This window comes from Gadus chalcogrammus, chromosome 10 (assembly GCF_026213295.1).
Source record: "Gadus chalcogrammus isolate NIFS_2021 chromosome 10, NIFS_Gcha_1.0, whole genome shotgun sequence".
NCBI lineage: Eukaryota > Metazoa > Chordata > Actinopteri > Gadiformes > Gadidae > Gadus > Gadus chalcogrammus.
The window spans coordinates 15,249,258-15,270,560 of NC_079421.1; the positions used below are offsets into that span (position 1 = coordinate 15,249,258).

The 21,303-nt window shown below is 44.4% G+C and overlaps 1 protein-coding gene across 3 annotated transcripts in view; it reads right to left on the reverse strand.

The window, feature by feature from the left end:
• The window catches only part of gria3b (glutamate receptor, ionotropic, AMPA 3b), a 67,498-nt gene that overhangs the window by 12,350 nt on the left and 33,845 nt on the right, over positions 1-21,303 (reverse strand). For all 3 annotated transcript variants that reach the window (XM_056600602.1, XM_056600600.1, XM_056600601.1), the window contains exons 5-12: positions 14,299-14,352; positions 12,184-12,345; positions 10,995-11,162; positions 10,109-10,213; positions 7,516-7,623; positions 5,340-5,546; positions 2,153-2,526; positions 1,381-1,579 (exon numbers count right to left, since the gene is read on the reverse strand). In XM_056600602.1, the coding sequence (XP_056456577.1) occupies positions 1,381-1,579; positions 2,153-2,526; positions 5,340-5,546; positions 7,516-7,623; positions 10,109-10,213; positions 10,995-11,162; positions 12,184-12,345; positions 14,299-14,352 (1,377 nt within the window). The remainder of the gene's footprint in view (positions 1-1,380; positions 1,580-2,152; positions 2,527-5,339; positions 5,547-7,515; positions 7,624-10,108; positions 10,214-10,994; positions 11,163-12,183; positions 12,346-14,298; positions 14,353-21,303) is intronic.

Sequence of the window (21,303 nt, forward strand, 5' to 3'; positions counted from 1 at the left end):
TAAAATGTCCAGACGGTTGATGCCGTGTGGGTCTCATTAAGCTTGAACATATTTCTAAAACAGGTCTGAAATGGAATTGAATCTACCATTAATCAGTGTGTTTTTTCCTTCTTGTCAGTTCGCTGTAGTTTTAATTAAAGGTGCCTTGGAATTGCAGCTCACAAGGTTCATTTCCTATTTGAGCAATGAAAGTAGGACATTCATTACATGGAATATTGGAAATCTGCTACTCCCAGACCATCTTTCCACAATATTCTGTCAGGAAGGGGAACTAACCTGTAATTGGCATTCCATAGCCGAGTAACAACTACAAACACCTTTATATCATGTCTGCTAACAACATACTTATTTTGCTGTTTCCATATCTGATCTATTCAATTGTGGTCAAGGAAGCCAGACTATCATGGATGCCTCTTTGTATAACACAGCAAAGCATGCTGGGAGTTCAGTTCAAGGCCATGCATGTGTGTTTGTGGGAACCGACCCTGTAGACAGGAACCTCCGTTTTCGCTCGAAAAACGTGGGTCTAATTTGGTGTTGTTTTGTTGCTCTGAACCATTCAACCCAGGGGTAGCTCAACATGCCGATAGATTACAGCTGTGAAACATGAGGATTGCGATGCGGTTCCTCCCTCCATTCTAACTTATCGCCTTGCAGTGTGCACGTTCACACCATTGACCCTACGCTGTAACCATGTGGACAAGCTTTGAATTTCACTGTGAAATGCTGCTCAGTAGAAAGGCTGTGTCTCTCTTAAAGGGGATGTGTGGGTTCCTTCAGAGAAGGAGTAGGAGGGGGATTCTAATCCTTCTTAAATTCGGTGTTGGGTACATTTTTCACTTAATTGCACGACTAGTCCCTGACACTAACAAACATATGGCCTACTCCTTCGGAAAGATAATTCTGACATTCACTTCTCTTTGAACTGCAGGGCTTCACTTCATCAAGTCCAATTTACCAGAGACTGCAAGCTTAGTAATTATACGTTATGAGTTGACCCCTTTGAGTTTGCACCTGATGAGGGTGCTTTGATTAGGCTCCTGTTTATATCACCTCTGAGGCTCTTCTGCGTTGTTATCGCTGCTTTCTGCTGACAGCTGCCCCACCTCAAGGTGGAACACTGCACCACTGATGCATACATTTCGCATTCGTGTCACAAGAGTTCAAGGAGTACTTTAGAGGAAGACATGCGCGATTTGGTGCAATCTTAAAACTGTCTTGAAACGGTGCCTGCAAGGTTCAAGTCTCTCACCAGGCCATGCTCATTTATTTTCCACCATTCCAGTAAGACTCTTTTCAAAGACTCTGCCCCAGTGCTTCTTTAATGCATTATTAAGTAATGGAGTGCAATCGAAGATAGCTTTGGCCCCCTGTACTCACCCTAAAGAACTCCTTTGTTGAGCCTGAGTCAAGAGTTCCATATGCGATCTCTGTTTGCTTGGCGAGATCCTCTGCGCTTTCGATAGGAGACACCATCCTCTCCACAGTGAGGAAAGCAGCCAGATTGGCTGTGTAGGATGAAATGATGATGAGGGTGAAGAACCACCACACACCACCCACAATACGCCCAGACAGAGACCTGATGGAAGGACGTGAAGAGAAAAAACAGAGACAAGAGGCAAATAAAAATAGGATTGGAAATAGTCACACATAATATGCCATGGCTATTAACTGCTAGGGCCTACCAATAGCTCCGTAATAGAACCATTGCATCATTCATCAGAAACACTTTGGGAAGCCATAAAGAACAAAGCATATGGCCATGGGGCGCTAAGTGCACTCAAGAATGACCTTTCATTCCAACTTAGAACCACCTGGGTTCGAAGTTAAGGAACCAGCACAGCCCGTAGCCATATGAAGATATTGATTTGACCATTTTGGTCATGGCAATTTCAGTAAACCAATTCCCAAACCCTTTCAAACGTAAAGTGTGAAAATGACTCCAAAAAAAAAAAGCCTGAAGGAAATACAAATGGAAAGAGTAAAGGATCAAAGTAAGCATATCATTTGAAAGATATAGAAAAAATGCACGTGCTGTCTAAGGAAAGTGGATGTCACAGAAATATTCCATATTATATTCTACATATTAGCCCCCAAAAGGTTTTCCATATCGAAGTCCCATGTTTCCCTGTAGTATTTTAGAGGCACCTACCTCGGTGAGATGTCGCAGCCCTGCTGCATGAAGGCGCCCAGAGAGAACCAAAGAGAGTTGAAGATGCCAAAGTCGTTTGGCGGGTCAGGTGGCGTCTGGGGGTCTTTGGTCTCATCCTGCTCTTCGAGGTTCCATTCGTATGGGCTGAAGCGGCTGACCAGGAACAGAACCACGCTCACACCGATATAGGCAAACACTATACACATCCAGATCTCATAGGCCAGGGGATCCAGGAAGGAGAACACGCCGGGCTTGGACTTTTGTGGCTTCTTTATCATAATGGAGATGCCCAAGCTCATAAATGGCTTGGAAAAGTCAATCATCTCCTCTCGGACCAGTGTTATGGTGAGAGGCGCGACAGCTATATCGGCCCTCTGGAAACAGGCATACGCACAACAGCAAGCATTAGTTTGACAACATTGAGACCTAGGCTATAATAAAGTACAAATGACTGGTGCGGCAGACCTAGCATTTTGGAACAAGAACAAGGATTACACTTTGAACATAGATGTATACATATGTGGGTAACTTTTGGAACTCTACTATGCTATATTCTGTATACTTAAGTTGCAGGGCTGTTAATTGGTTTTCTAGGAAGTGTAGCAATGACCTACTAAGAGCTAGTTGAAGAACATTAAGACTGTGGTAAGTCCATAACAGCAAATGAAATGGTAGTGGATGCTCGTTATCCCTGCAGTTAAAAGGGGGTTTACAACCCATATTAAACTTCTACAAAAGGTACATTCACGTCCGCCTCTTGGAACGGAAAGGTACTGCATATGCTCATATAACATGCTGTGGTGTTTATTCATGTTCCCCTTAATGTGCCCTATTAGTTTCATCTTGTATCCAGAGCACATACAACAAAAAATATCCTAGGTGTGTGATAAGAAGGATTCTGCCCACACCAAGGAATGACAAAGAAGAGAATAAGCTTGAGGGAGTGTTTTAAAGTCCAATCACATTTGGAGACGGTAAGAGGCCATCCAAGAAAGCAGATGGATTTTGGTGCCATATTTTAATACATCGGCTCCAATTTGCTTGTGGTTATGTGACCAAAAGCAGGTAGGTTCTATCTGAGTTAATATTCAATATCAAACATTGGAAATACCAGGAATCTACTCCTTAATATCTCATTAAATCTATTATTATTTTAAATGTGAGGAAAAAGCTTGAACTTGTGGATGAGCTGAAAGAACCTAAAAGGCTCTATTGCAGTGAAGTATATTTTAGGGACCACCATAAAACACACAGCACCTTCTCATGTGGTCAGTGGATCCCAAACACTAAAATAGTGCAGAATAAACTGCTGTTTATTGTTCAATTCTTGAATTAATGTTTTGTGTCAGCTAAGTTGCCTCAAAAAAATGCTTGTAGCCTACACACTATCATCTTTAAGCTATTCACTGACAAGCCAGCGTCTCGCGTTTTAAGAGTTAAGTGATAATTATTGAAGGTAAAATATAGAATGTTAGTTTCTACACAATATAAATAGCGGAAGTTAATTAAACCCTCATTAAAGAAAATAACAACAAAAGCTCACGCTAAATAGCATTTGCAAATTGCAAGCTTTTAGCCAAACAGTGTTTCCTTATTTGACCAAAAAAAAAAATGTTTTTCTCTTGCCTTCGCTCCCTTGCTCATGTCATGTCATGTGACCCGGACACAACCCACTTACACAAATGGAGCCACTAGTGCTTTTCACAAACACATCACAATTAATTTACCTGGCCAAAAAACTAGAACAACAAATGAATAGCCCCTCTTAGTGACTTTGTGGCTCTGTGTTTGTGTATTGGATTAATGAAAAAAGAAAAAAGCCTGACTGGCCTCAAGGCAGTGATGCATGAAGTACTTTCTACGTGGTACTCTAGGCTGGGGTGGGAACAACACCATATTCATATATTTCATACAAGGTCAAACCGGAGCAACAGCCAAATAAAGAGCTAATAAACAGGACGATTTCTCTTAGCCATGTCAACGTAACCATGTCACCGTTTGGAACCCTACACTGACTCAAGTACTATTCAATCAGTGGTGGGGGAAACAACACAATAAAAAATAGCCTAAGGCCTAACCTTTAAAAAGACAACTAAAATCAAATTCATTTACTGGTCAAAAGGTCAAATCGTATAGAGTCATTAGTCCCCAGCTTACCAGCCATACAAACGACACTCCCAGGGAATAAGCTTGCCAGGCACTTAATAGGCAGAATTATTTTTCCCCTTCTCTTTTCCGTCTGCTGGGAGAGGACTTTTCCCATTCCAGGGATAATTTGGTTGCGATAGCACATCAGACCAAGCAATCTCTCTGGCTGATTGTTGGGGAAATTGAACAGATGAGAAAGGCTAAGCCCTCATGCATTTTGTATTTGGCCTCTGCTCAACTATTGTTGGCCATGGAGAATGGTGGGGGGGATCATCTTGGAAAGCTTGAGGTGTTGCAACAGCCCGAGTCTCTCTCTCTCTCTCTCTCTCTCTCTCTCTCTCTCTCTCTCTCTCTCTCTCTCTCTCTCTCTCTCTCTCTCTCTCTCTCTCTCTCTCTCTCCCTCTCTGTCTCTCTCTCTTGCTCTCTCTCTCTCTGTCAGATGTAAAACACAGCATGGCCCTCTGCTAATGTGAACGCCTCAACCTTTATGGAGCGCCACACATATGGAACTTATTGTTTCCAAACCACAACCACCATTCAGCTGTTGATTTTAAAGCAGACTTTCTCAGCTGTGATTTTTACAATGCTGCATATCCATCATACACATCAAACAATGGACATAATTACACAATCACTTCAAAGGCACAGGATCGTTTGTTCATCAAAGTGATTACAGTATGTTTGCCATATGGTCATATTCGCCCTGCACACCTACCTTTTGTTTGGAGTGCGGCGAGATAGACTAAGCAAGAGAGATTTATTGCAACAAACAGCACTGAGAAATTATTTCATTTTCTCCTTCTCAAGAAGATCACCAACTCCCCCGGTGCTTTTTACTTCGGGTTTCGTCTAAACATCACTCACAGCTGAACGACCTAAGACAGAGCGGGTGCTTTGAACTTTGGGCTGATGAGCTGATGAGTTTCAAAACTGGAGTTGGTGATGACCTTAAGACAAGAGAAACGAGATCTCCTCTCATGTTGAAGTTCCTTGCAAACTGTCATGTAATCATTGAAGGCGAGTCCGCCCCAGTACTCACCCCGTAGACCAGTTCGCCCACCATCCCGTTCCACGTCTTAGTCTCAGGGTCGCGGGCTCCGTACTTTCCATCCATTACTATAGACAGTTTGTACTTAATTCCAACATGTTTGGCAATCTCAGACGCTAAATCAACGCAGTAGCCTTCATATCTGTCATTGCCCTCCAGATGCAAATGATTTTTCTTGTACATCACATAAGGCGCTTCCTGTTGATTCAAACACAAGCTGGTTTATTTCACGCATGTGCCGTCGCAGAAGATGAGACATTATTTTTGCATTCCTATTGGCCACACGTTCAAGATACTAGATGCGCCTTTGCACACACATGCAAGGAGCGGGCCCTGCAAGCACAAACCACCACAAAAACATCATCCCAACCGCACACACACCCACACCCACACACACATGACACACACACGGGACACACACTCTCACACACACACACACACACCTTCTAAAATCACATCCATGCGGTCATGCATGCACAGCTGATGCGCCACACATGCACGTATGCATGTACGGATATCAGCAGCACCATCAGGTGGTCACACTGTTTTCACCAAGCTGTGACAGCAGGCAGACACCCCCCTACAACCCCTGTTTTCGCTTTAGCTTTTTTTTAGCCCACGGGGATCACAGGTTTGAGTTGGAAAGGGATAAAGGAGGGGAAGGGGAGTGGGGGGGGGGGGGGAGGGGGGGTGGGGGAGGGGAGGTAGGGGTGGACGTACATGTATATATATTTTTACCATATTTTTACTAGTGTGGGGAAGGAGCCAGGCCAGAATGTGCTCTAATGGGGACTAAGGGATCAGGTAGGCAGGGTGTGGTTAGCTTAGGGTGGGGATGGTCATGGGAATGTGGATGGGTTCATAAGTAAATGCCAGTGACAGGAGCGGGATCAGAGAGAGCCCCATAGTATCTGGACACATCCAAGCACATTGCACCAATGCGCCGCTGAGTGAAAAAAAAAAGGCTGTTGCATTCCAGAAAACAATAAAAAAAAAAAAACAACTGAAATAAATGAAATAAAGCCATTGTTTGCTTACCCCAAAAAAGCAAAAAAGAATTACCCCAACACAAATACTATAAATATATTCCACTAAATACATCAGGAGAATAGGAACATGCTATTTTCCCTCTCCTTGTCAAAACACTGGCGCAGTGTCTTTTCTTTTTTTTCTCTTAGCACATGATCATTAAAAGACAAAGGGGGGCTTCCTTTCGAGAGAATGCATTGTCATTACAGCCACACGCAAATACGGTGCAAGTGGGGAGCAACGGTTTGTTTGTTCTGTGTTGAACATATCCCTCGCACCATGGCTCCAATGAGAGTTTTTTTTTCTTTCTTTCTTTCTTCTTTTCCCCTCTCTGGCGTTAACACATGTTTAGGTCCTCGCTGTATTCCTAACCCATGCATATGTTAAGTGTTTCCCTACGCTCAAACACCTTGTTCCCTTCGGGGAATAATGATGCAGTGGGACTGTGTAGGAGGCGGGTTTTTTTTTTTTCTATCTTTCTTCATTTACATTTGATTTGATTGTTCACCATGGAAAGATTGCTATATACGCCATCATCCTATCACAATACCCCAACTGGAGATTGTCAATAAGGTATGACATGCTTCTCCTCGGATAGTGAATGGAGGATATATAACTCAACACAGATCAATCTCGGGAGCAATGCAAAATAGATTTTGAGGGGAAATAACGGGAAAAGCGCCCCTCTCCTCCTCCACTATGACTTATTTTGCTTTGCCCTGCTTGTGAAACCATTGCTGTGTTACCCGCTAGTCATTTGACGGCCAGTCTATCCCAAGTGTCAAAGCACATTTACTTGATGAGAGATAGGTCTACTTACGTATGCGTTTGTATGTGTTTTGAAATTGATGGAGTCAACCACGATATATATTTTTTTATACCATTATTGTGATGTCACTGCTACGACAGGCCACTGAAGTATGGGAAATCAAAATGCTTTGGCACCCACACGGATACAGTTGAAACACTCATTCGCGTGATCGACTGTTTCAACATGTAGTGAGTGGATGGAAAGCAAACACAAAAAAGATGTGGTTCTGCTCAACCCAGGACAGAATGTGTCGACTCGTCAGAATCGACACCCGTGACACTGAGCGGCAGAAAGTTGGGAACACTTAAAACTGCATGGAAAGTGTACCATAATAGTAGTGACCACAATCGTTCGGTTTTCCACAGAGGAGGACTCGTTGGTGACCTGCTGGTCCATAATATGTACAAAGCGCTCGTATTCGTTCCAGTATCCGATCTGAAAAGAGAGAGACAGAGAGAGAGAGACAGAGAGAGAAACATAAAACGGCGGTTATGGTCATACAGCCTCCGACTCCATCTCCACCTCCTCCGTCACCCTACAAGTGTTAGCAGGGAGCATAGAGTCAGAGACATTATCTCAGTGTTTCTTAGAGATGGCGGGGGCACTAGACTTATGATGCAGGGGAGGAGGGGTGATGTTGGGAGAGGGAGGGGGGGGGGGGGGGGGGGGGTGGGGGGTCATTAATGGAGCACAAGATTTCCCAGGGGCATGTTGCTTCTGCCCCGGTGTCAGACAGAGAGCAGCAGCAGCAGCTGACTGGAATATAAAGAAAAACCAACAGAAGCCCGAGCCATATGAGGTGATACCACCGGACCATATAGCCTCGTAAGCCCAGCACTAAATTAGCATCCTGATCACGTCAGACACTGCGGCCGTGAGTGAGCGCCGCGGTCCCCGATGCTGACGGACCTCGACGAGGCAGCGTCTATGAAGTGCATGAGCAGGATTATGCACGATGGGAGTATCCTCCCCACGCAGCGACAGCGTGGAATCAGGCGCCGCTCCACACCTCCAGCACGTCAGCCTTTTTTTTCCGATAAATAATTGATATTCTGGCCTGTGAACTGCACACACACTTAATAATTGATCATCAACATGCCAGTGCCTCCCCTTTGCATCGCCAGGTTCCTGCCACTGCAGTTACTTTGTATTCTGCGATGCAGATGCTTAATTCAAACCAATGTCAAGTGTTTGTTTGCCCATCTGACATAATGGATGGTCTGGCTGACGATGAAACGTGTTGCGTTCGTGCCTGCCAACACTCTAAACGTTGCTGGCTCGCATGTGCCCTTCACATCTGGTAGACATTTCCTGGGATCTTTGAAAAGTCAGGGGAGATTCAGGTGTGTCCCCGCCACGGGCTGACGGAAGGGGGCGCTAAGCGAGCAGAGTTTTCTCTCCACACTTCAGAGGGTTCGCAGCTCGACTACAAACAGCCGTGTTGAAGACACGCTACCACTCTGCGGCATGAGATTAAGCAGGGGGTTAGACGGGCGGCCAGCCGCGATGCATCAGTGCTGTTTGACGACGGGACGCCAGTGCCACCGCCGTGGACGGCCTGCGCCACGCAGAGTCAGAGTGCACCACCGTGGAGGGCGGGCTGATCTGGCCGGGAGCAGCTGGGACATATATCAAGCCATACATCACTGTTGACAGTCCAGCCTGGAACCTTCATCTTCTAACTGTCAGCAGAGGGACGAGGGGGGCTCCGGGTCCTGACTAACTACTGCCCGGCCTTGTTCGTGGTACTCTCGTACTCTCCCTTTTTCCCCGGCCTCGTTTTCTCCCTCCCTCTCTCCCTCCCTCTCTACCTCCTTCTCTTCCTTGACTGCATCCTTGCCATTCATCCATCCCTCTCCTTGATCTCTTTGTTTGGCTGTCTGGGGAAGGGAAGGCTTTGAGGGCCCAGCGTGATGCTAATTTGTGAAGTATGGGCCCGTAGAAGCCTGGCGAGCAGGCAGCATAACCATACGTCAAGTTCAGACTCCAGGGCCCAGCGCTCTTGTGCAGGCTAACGAGAGACGGAGCTTGGAAGCGACCTCATCTTTTTGGATGAGGTTATGAAAGGAAAAAGCAGGGGTCATCACATGGTACTGGTTATGATGTGAGCGTACCACTGGGAATCACCTTTGTGAAGAAGAGCCAGGAGAATTCTTGGATCGCCTTTACAGTAATTGGCTATTTGAACGGCAATTACTGTCACCAAGGAAGGAATAAAAGGTATGAAATGAATATCTCTCCTTATGGCGTGCGCCGCACCATAACTAGTCACACCTCACTCTTTTGATGGGAGGCTGGTCAGATTGGCCGGCACTGGGTGACTGGTTGGAGCCACGATGCTTGGCACAGATCATCCTAATGGCTTATGCCTCGTCTACCTATTGACATCCCGCTCTGCTCTCAGCTAGCCAGCCCTGGCCGAACCTCACTGAAACACTGCCAGGGTGTTTGTGTTTGTGTCCGCCGTTATACCCATTCCTTTCTCCTCGAATAGCAATAGGGCAGCAGTGAAGTTTTGTTTCGTTGTACGCACACACTTCGGGACACCTCGACGCAATTCGATTAGACGGTTGTCAGGAAATCTCACAGGGAAAGTTTGACGTGCCAAAACCCCCCATTGGTGAAGCATTCATTGCCAACACTGCTCTGACAGATGGGCTGATCAATCTTAATGGAGGGGATTTCAAAGTGAGCCATCCCATAATGCAGTACATGTAGGTGGAAGGGTGCAGCCATATGTCATGGCCCCGACACATGAGAGTTATGCCCTGAACCTCGATGTCTGACAGATCGATGTTTGACAGATGTTGCTTGGGTTTGGATTATGAGACAGAAAATTTGCTGGGCCGTTAGAATAAACTTAGTATCTCACGGGTTAACTTTAAGTATAGTGGAGATATAGCTCGACGATCTCACTTACCTTTCTGGGCCCACCGATTTTCATCTCATAGACATCGATGGTGAAGTTGGTTCTCCGGCCGTAGTTGTCAAACTGGATGTTCCCGGTCATGCCTTGCACTTGAACCTGTCATGTGGGGAAATTGGGCCGGCGGGCGTTGAAAAGTGTTAACAGTGGTTGAAAGCCATCCTGGTATTAGGATGGTATTATCGTAGCGATGCTACTGGTGGCCAAGCACCTGCAGAGCGGGCAGATTGTTAGCAGACGGATGGGCTGGATAAGGGCTGAATGAGTAATGTATTCTTGTAATCACATTGGGCTTATGAGGGATGAGTATATTGCAGCGTACAACATTTCACCTGTACAGAAATACAGTTTTATTTTCTCTCCAATTCTTCCCTTTCTTAATATATGTTATAAACACTCTCTTTCTCTCTTTTCAGGGCAGTCCCTCACTATCTCTCTCTGTCTGTACCCTACCATTTTCAAGGCTCTAACACTCTTTCTCCCTTCCCCCCACAGTTTTCAGAGCAGTCTCTCTCTCTATCTCACTCATGTTTTCCGATCTCTCTCTCCTAACATTTTCAAGGCTCTCTCACTTGCCCTTGTCTCCTACCATTTTCCGATCTCTCTCTCTCTCCTAACATTTTAAAGGCTCTCTCTCTTTCTCTTGTCCCCTTCTGTTTTCAGGTATCTCTCTCCCTCTCTCTGTCTCAACTTACCGTTTTCAGGTCTCTCTCTCCCCCTCTCTCCCTCCCCCTCCCCCTCCCTCTCCCCCTCCCTCCCTCTCTCTCTCTCTCTCTCTCTCTCTCTCTCTCTCTCTCTCTCCCCCTCTCTCTCCCCCTCTCCCTCTCCCCCTCCCTCTCCCTCTCCCTCTCTCTCTCTCTCTCTCTCTCTCCCCCCTTACCGTCTTCAGGGCTCTCTCTATGTCGATGCCCTGGCTCCAGGGCACGGCGGGGTTGGCCAGGCAGTCCCCGGCGCTGCCGCGGCGAGACACGTCCACACGCTGCCGCCGCAGGTAACGGAAGGCCTCGGCGATCACCAGGATGGCGTCGTGGGTCAGGGCAGACGTGTACTGCGGATAAAAACAAAGAGGGAATTACGACCCATCCCCTCAACAGCTGAACTGAGTCAAGGATTAACTGAGTGAAGTGATTCAGGTGTTGGAACACATCTTAAGCAGCGCACAAATGAGTCGTTTAGCGCATGTGTCAAACCGCGCAACAATCTTCAAGTGTCAGGCTGTGCTAATTAAATTCGTTCATTTTGGTCAAACCCGCAGCACGATGGGAATTGGGAAAACAAGGAAATGGATGAAAGTACACAGGAAAGTCAGTGGGTTGGCAATGGGGTAAGAGTGGATTCAAAGCTCGGTAAATATTGTTGCGCAACAATGGTCGATGTAACGACTTACAATTTTTCCTTCTGAGGTAACACATGATAAGGTAAAGAGAATGACATGTGTTTTTTCAGAAAAGTAGGACCATGTTGCAATACGTAACTGATCAAAGGTCTAGCCACAATACATGCCATTTTAACTTGTTATGAAGGTTGTGTTGTGGAAAATGTGTTTATTAAACCTAACAAATTGGGTTAATACCATACAATATGTACTTTTGTAAGAGTCTGATTTTAAACAGTTTTGAAGTTTTAAGTCTGGTGCCCTGTGTACTGAAAAACTTACCTTACCAACAAACTTAACAAACTTGACCTTTTCAGCCAGTATAGCCCCAGCTGTTTGTTAACCACCACACCATGACAAATCTAATCAAATGTCATTCCAAATCAATTTCTTCCTTGGTCATTGTTTAATTAGATGTAAATTGAGGCTGAGGTATAACCTCGCTTTGGACTCCCTATCAATATATTGATTACTCTTGCGGGGGAAGGGAAAGCCAAGAGGGGGACAAGAACAAAAGGGAAGGAAGAGATGAAGAGCCAATGGGGTAGAAAGTGTATGAGAGGAAGAGTTGAAAAGACAGCGAGAGACAGAGAGAGAGAGATAGAGAGCGAGAGAGAGCGAGAGAGAGTGTTTGAAGTCTAGAAGAAAACCAATGCTGGCGCTAGACCGCAGGCATCCTAGCTCTCCCGGCTACCTTCAGAGGCGTGCTGCTGGCTTCTGGGAATTCTCTTTCATCCAGGCGATCCCAGCGTTGCATAAACTGCTGCACAATTGGGTTCTCAGGGTTGATGATCTGGAATCCAGAGATGTTGGCGCCACCAGCAAAGACTTTGTCCAAGCTCACGTTGGAAAACCCCTGAGATCACACGGGAACAAACTTTAATTCATATTCATATACATTGTATTTATATGGATAGTTAAAAAATAAAACAAATTGTTATATACTATGGGGACTATATACAATTATATTGGATATATAACTATATATATAAAACGATGTATATAAATATATCAGATCACTTTAATTTAAAGATGTATTAAGGCTGTATTGGATCTGTTTGGGGAAAATCCACGCCCGTTTTTGAAGAAAAAATTATAATTATATTGAATATAATCAGTACCCATTTTTTTCTGATCTAATTTGTTTTCACAATTGTGGAAGCGTTACAAGTTCATACAAACATTAAAACCTCATCTTGAAAAAAACACATATTATAATTAAGTTATGGTTTTATCGGAATAAGAACGTCATGCGTCTGTTAACATGTTGAGAGGAAATCTTTGTGTCAACAAGTTCAGTGATAAACAACTGTGACTGTATTTATATAAGCATGGCAGGTCGTGTAAACCAGATGTTTGTTTTATTTTGTAAAAAGGTTGAATTGCTTTTAATCCAAATCTGCCCTTTCCCACAGAGGGAGATTAAAGATATTGAATGTTTACGATGATGTAGCAACCTTAATTTCCTTCATGCTAAGGTTGATCTGATCTTAAATACATTGCTTTTTTAACATTGCCTTTATTTTATTTCTATTTTACAATTTTTTCTTTTGCTTATCTATTATTTTATTGTATTGTATGACAATGTTTCTATGAGAAGCACTTTGAGTCTGCCTCGTGTATGAAACATGCTTTATAAATAAAGTTGCCTTTCCTTGCCTAAGGTCATGTCAGTGTGGTGACAGGACCTAGGGTTAATGTGGTTAAATGGGTGGCTTCAAGATACAGCATCTACAAAGCCTAAGAATTTGTTTTGTAGACTGCAGTGTTACAATTAAAGCCAGCCATGGGAATAGCAGAGAGGAGAGTGGTGGCCCCACATTTAAGTTGCAACGTGAACGATTATTCGTTTACAAAATCTGAAAATAAACTAAAGCTATCAACAGAGTGTGAACATCTAACAGTTTTGATGTTATTACAAAGATGTCTATGTATTATGTTACAGAGATATTTACTTAAAGGTACAGTGTCTAGAACTTAAAGGCATCTAGCAGAACTGACTTGGCAGAGATTTAATATAATATTCATAAGTAGTTTCAATTAGTGTATAATCTCATGAAAATAAGAATATTTTTTGATACCTAGAGGGAAAAAATGTGTTTTGGGCTAAAAGCTGTAGGAAGGAGGGGGTGTGTTATCCCAATGGCTACCACCCATTTCTGATTATCTTTTATTACCGTCGCTGTGTAGGAGTGTTATAATGAGCGTTGTTGTATATGAAATGTGCCGACAATCATGTGTTCTACTATAAGGGTCCTAGAAGTCTGATGCTCTCTCAGACGTGGACATCAAATGCTGCACAGACGGACCTGTACACATCCACATGCAGCATGGCGTTATGCTATATGTGCCATAGAAGCTTAACCCACACTCAGACGCAAAAAATAAAAATCATACATTTTTATAGATCCTTGATTGGTTTTGAGGACATATTTATTTAGGAGGAAGTTGGTATCCAAAACAAAGTTGTGATACTACCGCACCATCATAGCTTATAAAGGTAACTCGTTGTATATTTTAACTGAAAGTGTTAATAGGATTGCTAAGTTTGTTCATGCACTGGTCAGAAAAGTTAATTCAATTTATCCGTCTGGTTTTATGCTGCCCCCATTACTACTGTAATAATAACTACTTTATCGTCAAGTACAAAAATTGCAATTGCAGGAACGCAAACACATATAGACGCCAAATATATGTTGGTGCGTGTAGTTGGCCCAGGAGTATATAGTGGTACATTAATCCCATCATGAGGAACATTAAGGCGGGGATTTCGACCCCGATGCCGCGTGATCACTGGATAGTTACTCACAAGATTGGCCAGAATGTAGTGGTAGCCACGGCTGTTCTTCCCCAGGGCCACAACCTGTGGGAGGGAAGATCAATACAGCAAGTCAACCATGAGATGAGATCCAAAGACACAGGACCCGGCACAGTAATCATTGTAAATGTGCAAACTTGGCTGGCAGCAGAAGAGAGCGGCCATTGAAGTTGAAAACAAATCGCGGTCGTTCTCCGATGGAGCTCGCCCAAGAGACGGAACAATTAGGGAGAAGCATTAATGAGGGAGGAGCCGTTAACGAGGAGGGAGCGTCCTTTAACGACCTGTAACGTTTCTCCCTCGCTGTGGAGCGCTCCGCCGCGGTTCACGGCGAAGCTCAAGGATTGGAGAAAAACACATAAGAGGAAGATATTTTCAAAAGGTGTTTACGCTGAGATGCGCGCCGTCTGCCACTGCTTTTGAAACTCTCACACCTTCCCAACATAACAGCATGTATGGCCCACGCAGCACGGCTGAAAATAGCACGCAAGGCTCTTAGACTTCTCATCTCTCCCGGCTAACAATATGGTTTTTCGTTTCCTTTTTGTTCTTCCTGCTCTTTTTCTTGTTCCGGTCAAAATGAGGGTGGACGAAAGGTTGCCTGGGCGAACTCTGGAACATTATAACAATATGGATTGGTCACGATGCCGTAGTGCCCCACACATAAACTGGACATTGCTTTCCACAAGGGGGCTCATAATAGTGTTCTGTTATGGAGCATTACTGACGTTTGTTAGAGGAATGGGAGTGAATGCTGGGGGCTCGCCATGTGCAGCCTGACGTGTGTGTGTGTGTGTGTGTGTGTGTGTGTGTGAGTGTGTGTGTGTGTGTGTGCGTGCGTGCGTGCGTGCGTGCGTGCGTGCGTGCGTGCGTGCGTGCGTGCGTGCGTGCGTGCGTGCGTGCGTGCGTGCGTGCGTGCGTGTTTGTGTGTGCGCGTGTGTGTGTGTGTGTGTGTGTGTGTGTGTGTGTGTGTGTGTGTGTGTGTGTCTGTTTTCCAGCCTGTGTTCTACAAACATGGCAGGGAAAGCGGTGTTGTGGAGGGAAATCAGTATGTTTGCCCGACTCTGTTCTGGCGCGGACTTTGTCAAAACAACAAACAGTCTGACAGTGTGTGGACACGTTTGTGCCTGCATGTTACTGAGGGAATGGGTGTAGGGGGGATAGGATGGTGGCTGTGGTGTAATTGTTGTGCAATTACCTATTTGTTTTTGTGGACCATTAGCCACGATGCCGATTCAGCCCAGTGTATAGATTGTTGCAAGGGGGAAACATTAGCAGGGTTGAAGGGGTTGAAGGGTTGGAGAGACTATAGGTGGCCTTTCGGATCTGAAAAAACTCTTGATGAGCTACCTCCTCAACTCTATGGTTATTATCGAGTCGCCTGACAAACGTATAGAAATGACCAACGGCGTTCACACAGGTAGGTACAGTTTATAATGAAGAAGCGGATTGTTAAGGTCACAAAAATCTTTTTCAATTAAAGCGCTGCTGAACTTCAAGTTGTCAGTCCCCCAAAAATGACAGATTTCCTTGTTAATCATGATTTATTTGATGAGTTAAGCGTGGATGAGCGGTGGAAAGATTTTGCATCGGGCCTAACAACGCCCACCAGCTGTGCTCAATCACCGTAAACCAAGTCCTCTCGTGGCATATTGCTTGATTAGAAACCCGGTGGGCAAATGGTTCACAAACAGGCCAAATGAAGATAACAAATGGAAAAGAAAAGCAACCATACTTGAAGGCATAACATATCAGGGACTGAATTAAGCATAAATGTGAGCGTGCGATCAGATAATTTCATACCATTTATTATAAGTATTCACAGAGGGGGGGCGAGGGGAAATGCATTGTGAATAACTGCTTGTTAAACCACTCGACACACAGAATCACAGTTCTGGCGGTGGATGGAGTCGAATGATGTGTCTGCCTTGGTGTTGTTATCTGTGGGCGGTGCCGTTATAGAGACGGCCAGCAGGTAGGAGACAGTACTGGGCGTGGGCAGGGTCCATTCCAGCCAGAGAGAGACCCCGTCGTCCAATCCCCTCACAAGGGACACAACAGCCTCACGGATCAAGTGAAGCCATTTTTTCCTCCCTTTTGTCAACCTGCGAATGGGGAACCGCCGCGCGGATGGCGCACGAGGGAGCACAAAACAACTCCTCCCTCATCTGTCAATGCCATTAACTGCTTCCACCTCCAACCTCTATGTTAAGTGAAAAAGAGAAAAAAAGAGAAAAACTCCCAAAAGAGTTGGGAGTTTCAGGATTTATTTAAAAAAGAAGAGACTTTGGGTTTGGACCAAAATGTCCACAGTCTACCTGTAGGCGTTCTCTGAGCTTAACACCATTACTGGTTCATTAAAAAGTCATGTATCGTGTGATAAACGCCTGGGCTAAATTACAAAATTAGAACAGAACTGTAAATAGGATTCAAATCCGAAGTCTGCAAATGAAAGGCGGGCGGTTTAAACATCAATCTTTTCCCAGTCCATGGCTGCAGGTGGGACTATAGTTCCTCTTTCGTCTTTTGCTCCTGTTTGTCATTAGACCTTCCTTGACATTTGCTACTCTGCTGTATTCCCCCAAGGCCGTGCACTCTTTTTTCTTATTGCACTCTCCCTCCCCGTCCACGCCAACCTCTTGCTCTGAGAGATCCGGGCGCACACCGAGGCCAGCTCCGTGAGTGTGTGCTCACCGAGGCCGCAGCCGGCCGGTCCACCGACACAGCGCAACCTTGGGCCGGGGCACAGCGTGTTCATAATGACACAGAGCAACACCTCACCTCGGGCCAGAGCGTACCATTTTTTTTGGGGGGGGGGGGATAATTAGGCGGAGCGCGGTGCCCGGCTCCCATCGAGTGGAACACATTTCAATATCACACCGGCGTTCACCGAGAGGCTCCTCGCTGCCTCCCCTCCCCCACGGCTAGAGAAGCAGGTAGCAAGCGCCACCTCTCGCAGCGGAACGGCTTTAATCTAATTTCCTTTGAAATTGGTTTATACCCCCCCCACCCCCCCCCCAGCCGTCACCCAACACATAACAACCACTCTTTATCTAATCATATTATTAGAGTAATGGCCACCGTAAAGGTAGTCAAAATCTGCTGAATTGGACTATAGTGTTTTTGTTATACTAATACTAGGTGTAACACTAGCATTACCACTGGTAATACTACACTTCTAATGACACTGCTATTGGCTGCTATACTGGTACTTGTGGTACGACTAATAATATGCATAATGGTAACCATAACAATAATTATAGCATATCAACCACTACTGATGCAATTTCTTTGTCTACTATACAATAATAATGATGACATTGATACTATTACATGTAATATTGGTGACTTGTACATTCAAGTATTATAAGCATAGTTGTTCATATTAAGAACCCTAACTAAGTGAAAGTCAAATTGCCTTTCAGGTTATTTTCATCAAATGTAAATGTATGTACACACACACACACACACACACACACACACACACACACACACACACACACACACACACACACACACACACACACACACACACACACACACACACACACACACACACACACGCACACACACACACTCATGCAAACACGTGTGTAATCTGACTTTGCCTGTCCTGTTTAACCCTCACACACATTGATCCCAGTGTTTCCACTACAATTCTTTCCATTAGCGGTGCTGAGGTTTGTGTGAGGTGCACTATGCTGATGTGCGTGTGCACGGTGCTGATGTGCACGTGCCCATTACTGACGTCCACTGGTGCATAGAGCTTTCGATGTAGTCATTGATTCCGGTAGGGCTCTGATGTATTCAAACAGAAATGGTCTCATACAATGGTAAAACCAAACATTATAACAATAAATTGAATGCAACATTGTTTTGCCATTAATGTTATGCACGAATAGAGTTTTAAGTCTGCGGTTTGCAGCCATCCCAGTGTCTGGGTTTCATAATATTGTTGCTTGCTTTTTACACAATTAAAAATCTAGGCTATTTTCTATAATTTCCTTTTACTTGTTGTGTTGCTTTTTCTCTTTATCCTTCCTACATTAAGTCCCAACCCAATAATAGTTGAGATTATGCCACCTACAATGTCAACCTCTAAACACTATTCTGCTCTCAGTATTTTTCCGCAATACATTTCTAAAGACAATAAAAACAATGTAACACCCGTGGGGGGGATCAGTCGGGGGCATCTACGATATAAATAGTTTTTTTAAATTAAACTATAAATTAAAATTATTTGTATTAAAAATATTTCTAAATATATGAATATAGCATTCAGCTTTTTGGTGTTGCTGACTGCAGTGGCGCTGGCAACCCAGCAGGGGCGCTGTGCCACTGCTGGATACATGTAAGGGAAACAAATGGATCCCCAAAGCTCGCTCTGCGTGACCTTTAATTCTGCTGCTGCAGCCGAAAAACAGGGCTTCCATTCAGGACCGGAGCTTTCCGGTGAGGGCTGATGGAAACAGACACCCAGAGCGATCTTGACCTCTCCCAGAGACACCCCCTTGGAAGGAGCACACAAGCCTTGCCATGGCAGAAAGAGAGCCACAAACGTAAAACATCAGCCGCACATGAACCGACTGATAGTTCGATAAACACCAAGCCCGCCGTCCTCACCCAGCGCCTGACCTTTTCTCCGGTGCTGTGTTGAGGGGTGGTGTGATGGGAGTATGACGGCAAGCAGAGGCTCAGGGGAGAGAGGGGTGGAATGGGAACTGAGACGCTCCCATGAGTTTAGAAAAATCCTCATTTTATCCATTATTAACAAAGACAAGCAAACAATGACGCAATTATTGCCACACTAACCCTGCATCGTGAAAATGCATATCTGGAAACACTCATCTATCTGCATCTAACCATTCAGGAGGAATAAAAATATATTTTTGTGTGCCGCAAGGATACCAGACACCAGTAGAAAATTCAAAGGCTATTACTTGGAATTATGTTTCTGAGTGATGGCTTTTCTGTGTGTTACTTTTCTCTAAACACTAATTGATGAAGGGTACAATAATAACGTAGCGTCAGGCCTTCTTGAATACAACAAGCGCTGGTGTCAGTGTACACGTCTAGATTCCTCCAATGGTTGTGTGGAGGCTGTTTTGTTGGAAAGCATAATGCTCCCACCATCTTAAGATACAAGTTCTTAAAATACACTAAGTGGTTATATGGAGGTGGGTCTGTACTGTGTATGGGCTTTCAAAAGAGTAGGTGCAGGAGAAGGGAGAGCGTGACACCAGTGCGCAGTAATGGTATGGTATGGGATTTCAAATATAAAGGGTTTTTATTTTTTTACTTTGCACCCACATACCCACACAACAACCTGTGGGTGATCTCCCAAACGACGCTCAACGACTCTCCCTTCTCCTCCACACTCACTTTCATTGTCCAAAATCACAAGAGCATTTCAAACTAAGTGCAATGATACTGTTTAATAATGACCCTCCTCCTGGCTGTTCGATGCGTGGTGAATGTGTCTCAAAAGTAGAAGTGCATTAGTCTAAAATGAAAAGGCTCTTCCACCGCCAGCCTTCATTCCACTGCTTTAATGTTTCATGCAAAAAGCCAACGCACACAGTATGCCTTTGCACATCCTCCCATGCATAGCAGCACGGAGGAAACGAATGAAAGGCAATCAAGCCGGTAGTCTTCGCTGCAAGGTAATTAAACGCGTTGTTACACAGTCATTAACCAGACGGGAATTTGACCTCACAGAGATCAATACATTTGAGGCATGTGTTGTTGCCAAATATGTTGAGAATAATTATTTCCTGCAGAATTATAAAACATACGCCCAGCGGAAGTATCCAAAACCTTTATTTTTTTTACCATACCTTGAAACATATATTTATACGATTTTATGCAACAGTCTTGAGCCCGATGGTGAAACTGATGCGTCTCCTTCCATCGGAGAAGCAGTCAGAGGGGTCACATTCTCTTTAATGGTAGCGCTATAATCCGCATTAATTCTGTAATAGTGGAGAGCAAATGGGCCCCTTTAATGGTCGGGTGTCAGGGGTTTGAATGGTCGCCATATCTAGGGGGTTCTATATTAAGAGGATAAAGGCTCTAGCCACTGTTCTCGCCCCCCCCCCCCCCCCCCCCCCCTTCACCTCACCTAGCCTCGGGACAATAAGCGAATGCCTGGATGAGCATCACTTTTCCTATCATCAGTGAGTTTCTTTCTCGCTCTCCCTCTGTATCTCTATCTTAATTAAGGCAAGGAATTGAGGAGGCAGTGTAATCTTGGATGAAAAATTATTTCTGCAAAAAAGTGCTAAAACTTGCTCATCATTTTTTTTAGGATAGGTGTAGTATTGTACGTGTGAGTGTGATTCATTTTGGTATATGTTTTTTTTAGGCTATCTGTTATCTATCTGATACCTTTTCTCCCTCTATCTTTCTTATATCTCCTATTGGGAGATGTGTATTCTCCTCATTATCACAGCAAAAATAAAAGATTTATTTTGGTGAAAAGACCCAGGTAAATTTATTATACCCTGTACACAATCTAACTTCCAAAGCTTAAAGGAAAAATTCTGGAGTCTCCAACCTGGACCCTATTTTCTGATCATTTGGGTCTGCAGAAAATAACTATTTTTGGAAATAAAGCATTGAGAGAGAACACTGCAGCAATTATCCGCAAAACGCTCTGCAATTTAATCCTATTCACGCCCCATAGGATGTCCTTTAAAATTACGTGTTAAGCCACTGAAAGGCTTGGATACTATTCTAACATCATGCAAAGGATCCCTACAGAAAATTTTAAATGGTTTCTTTACCTTTCGCTTGATCAAGTCTGTTTGATATTGTGTCCAACCAAGACTCACTCAAGCAGAGGTCTTGCTCTGAAATCTCTATGTTGCATTGTTGCACGATATTTACTTATTGTCATCGCAATTCCAACACTCCTCCACCCAAATCTTTCAGACAACAATAAATAACGCTATCTGTAGTCCAACAAAATATACTCTCTCCCCTCCAGCACTCACT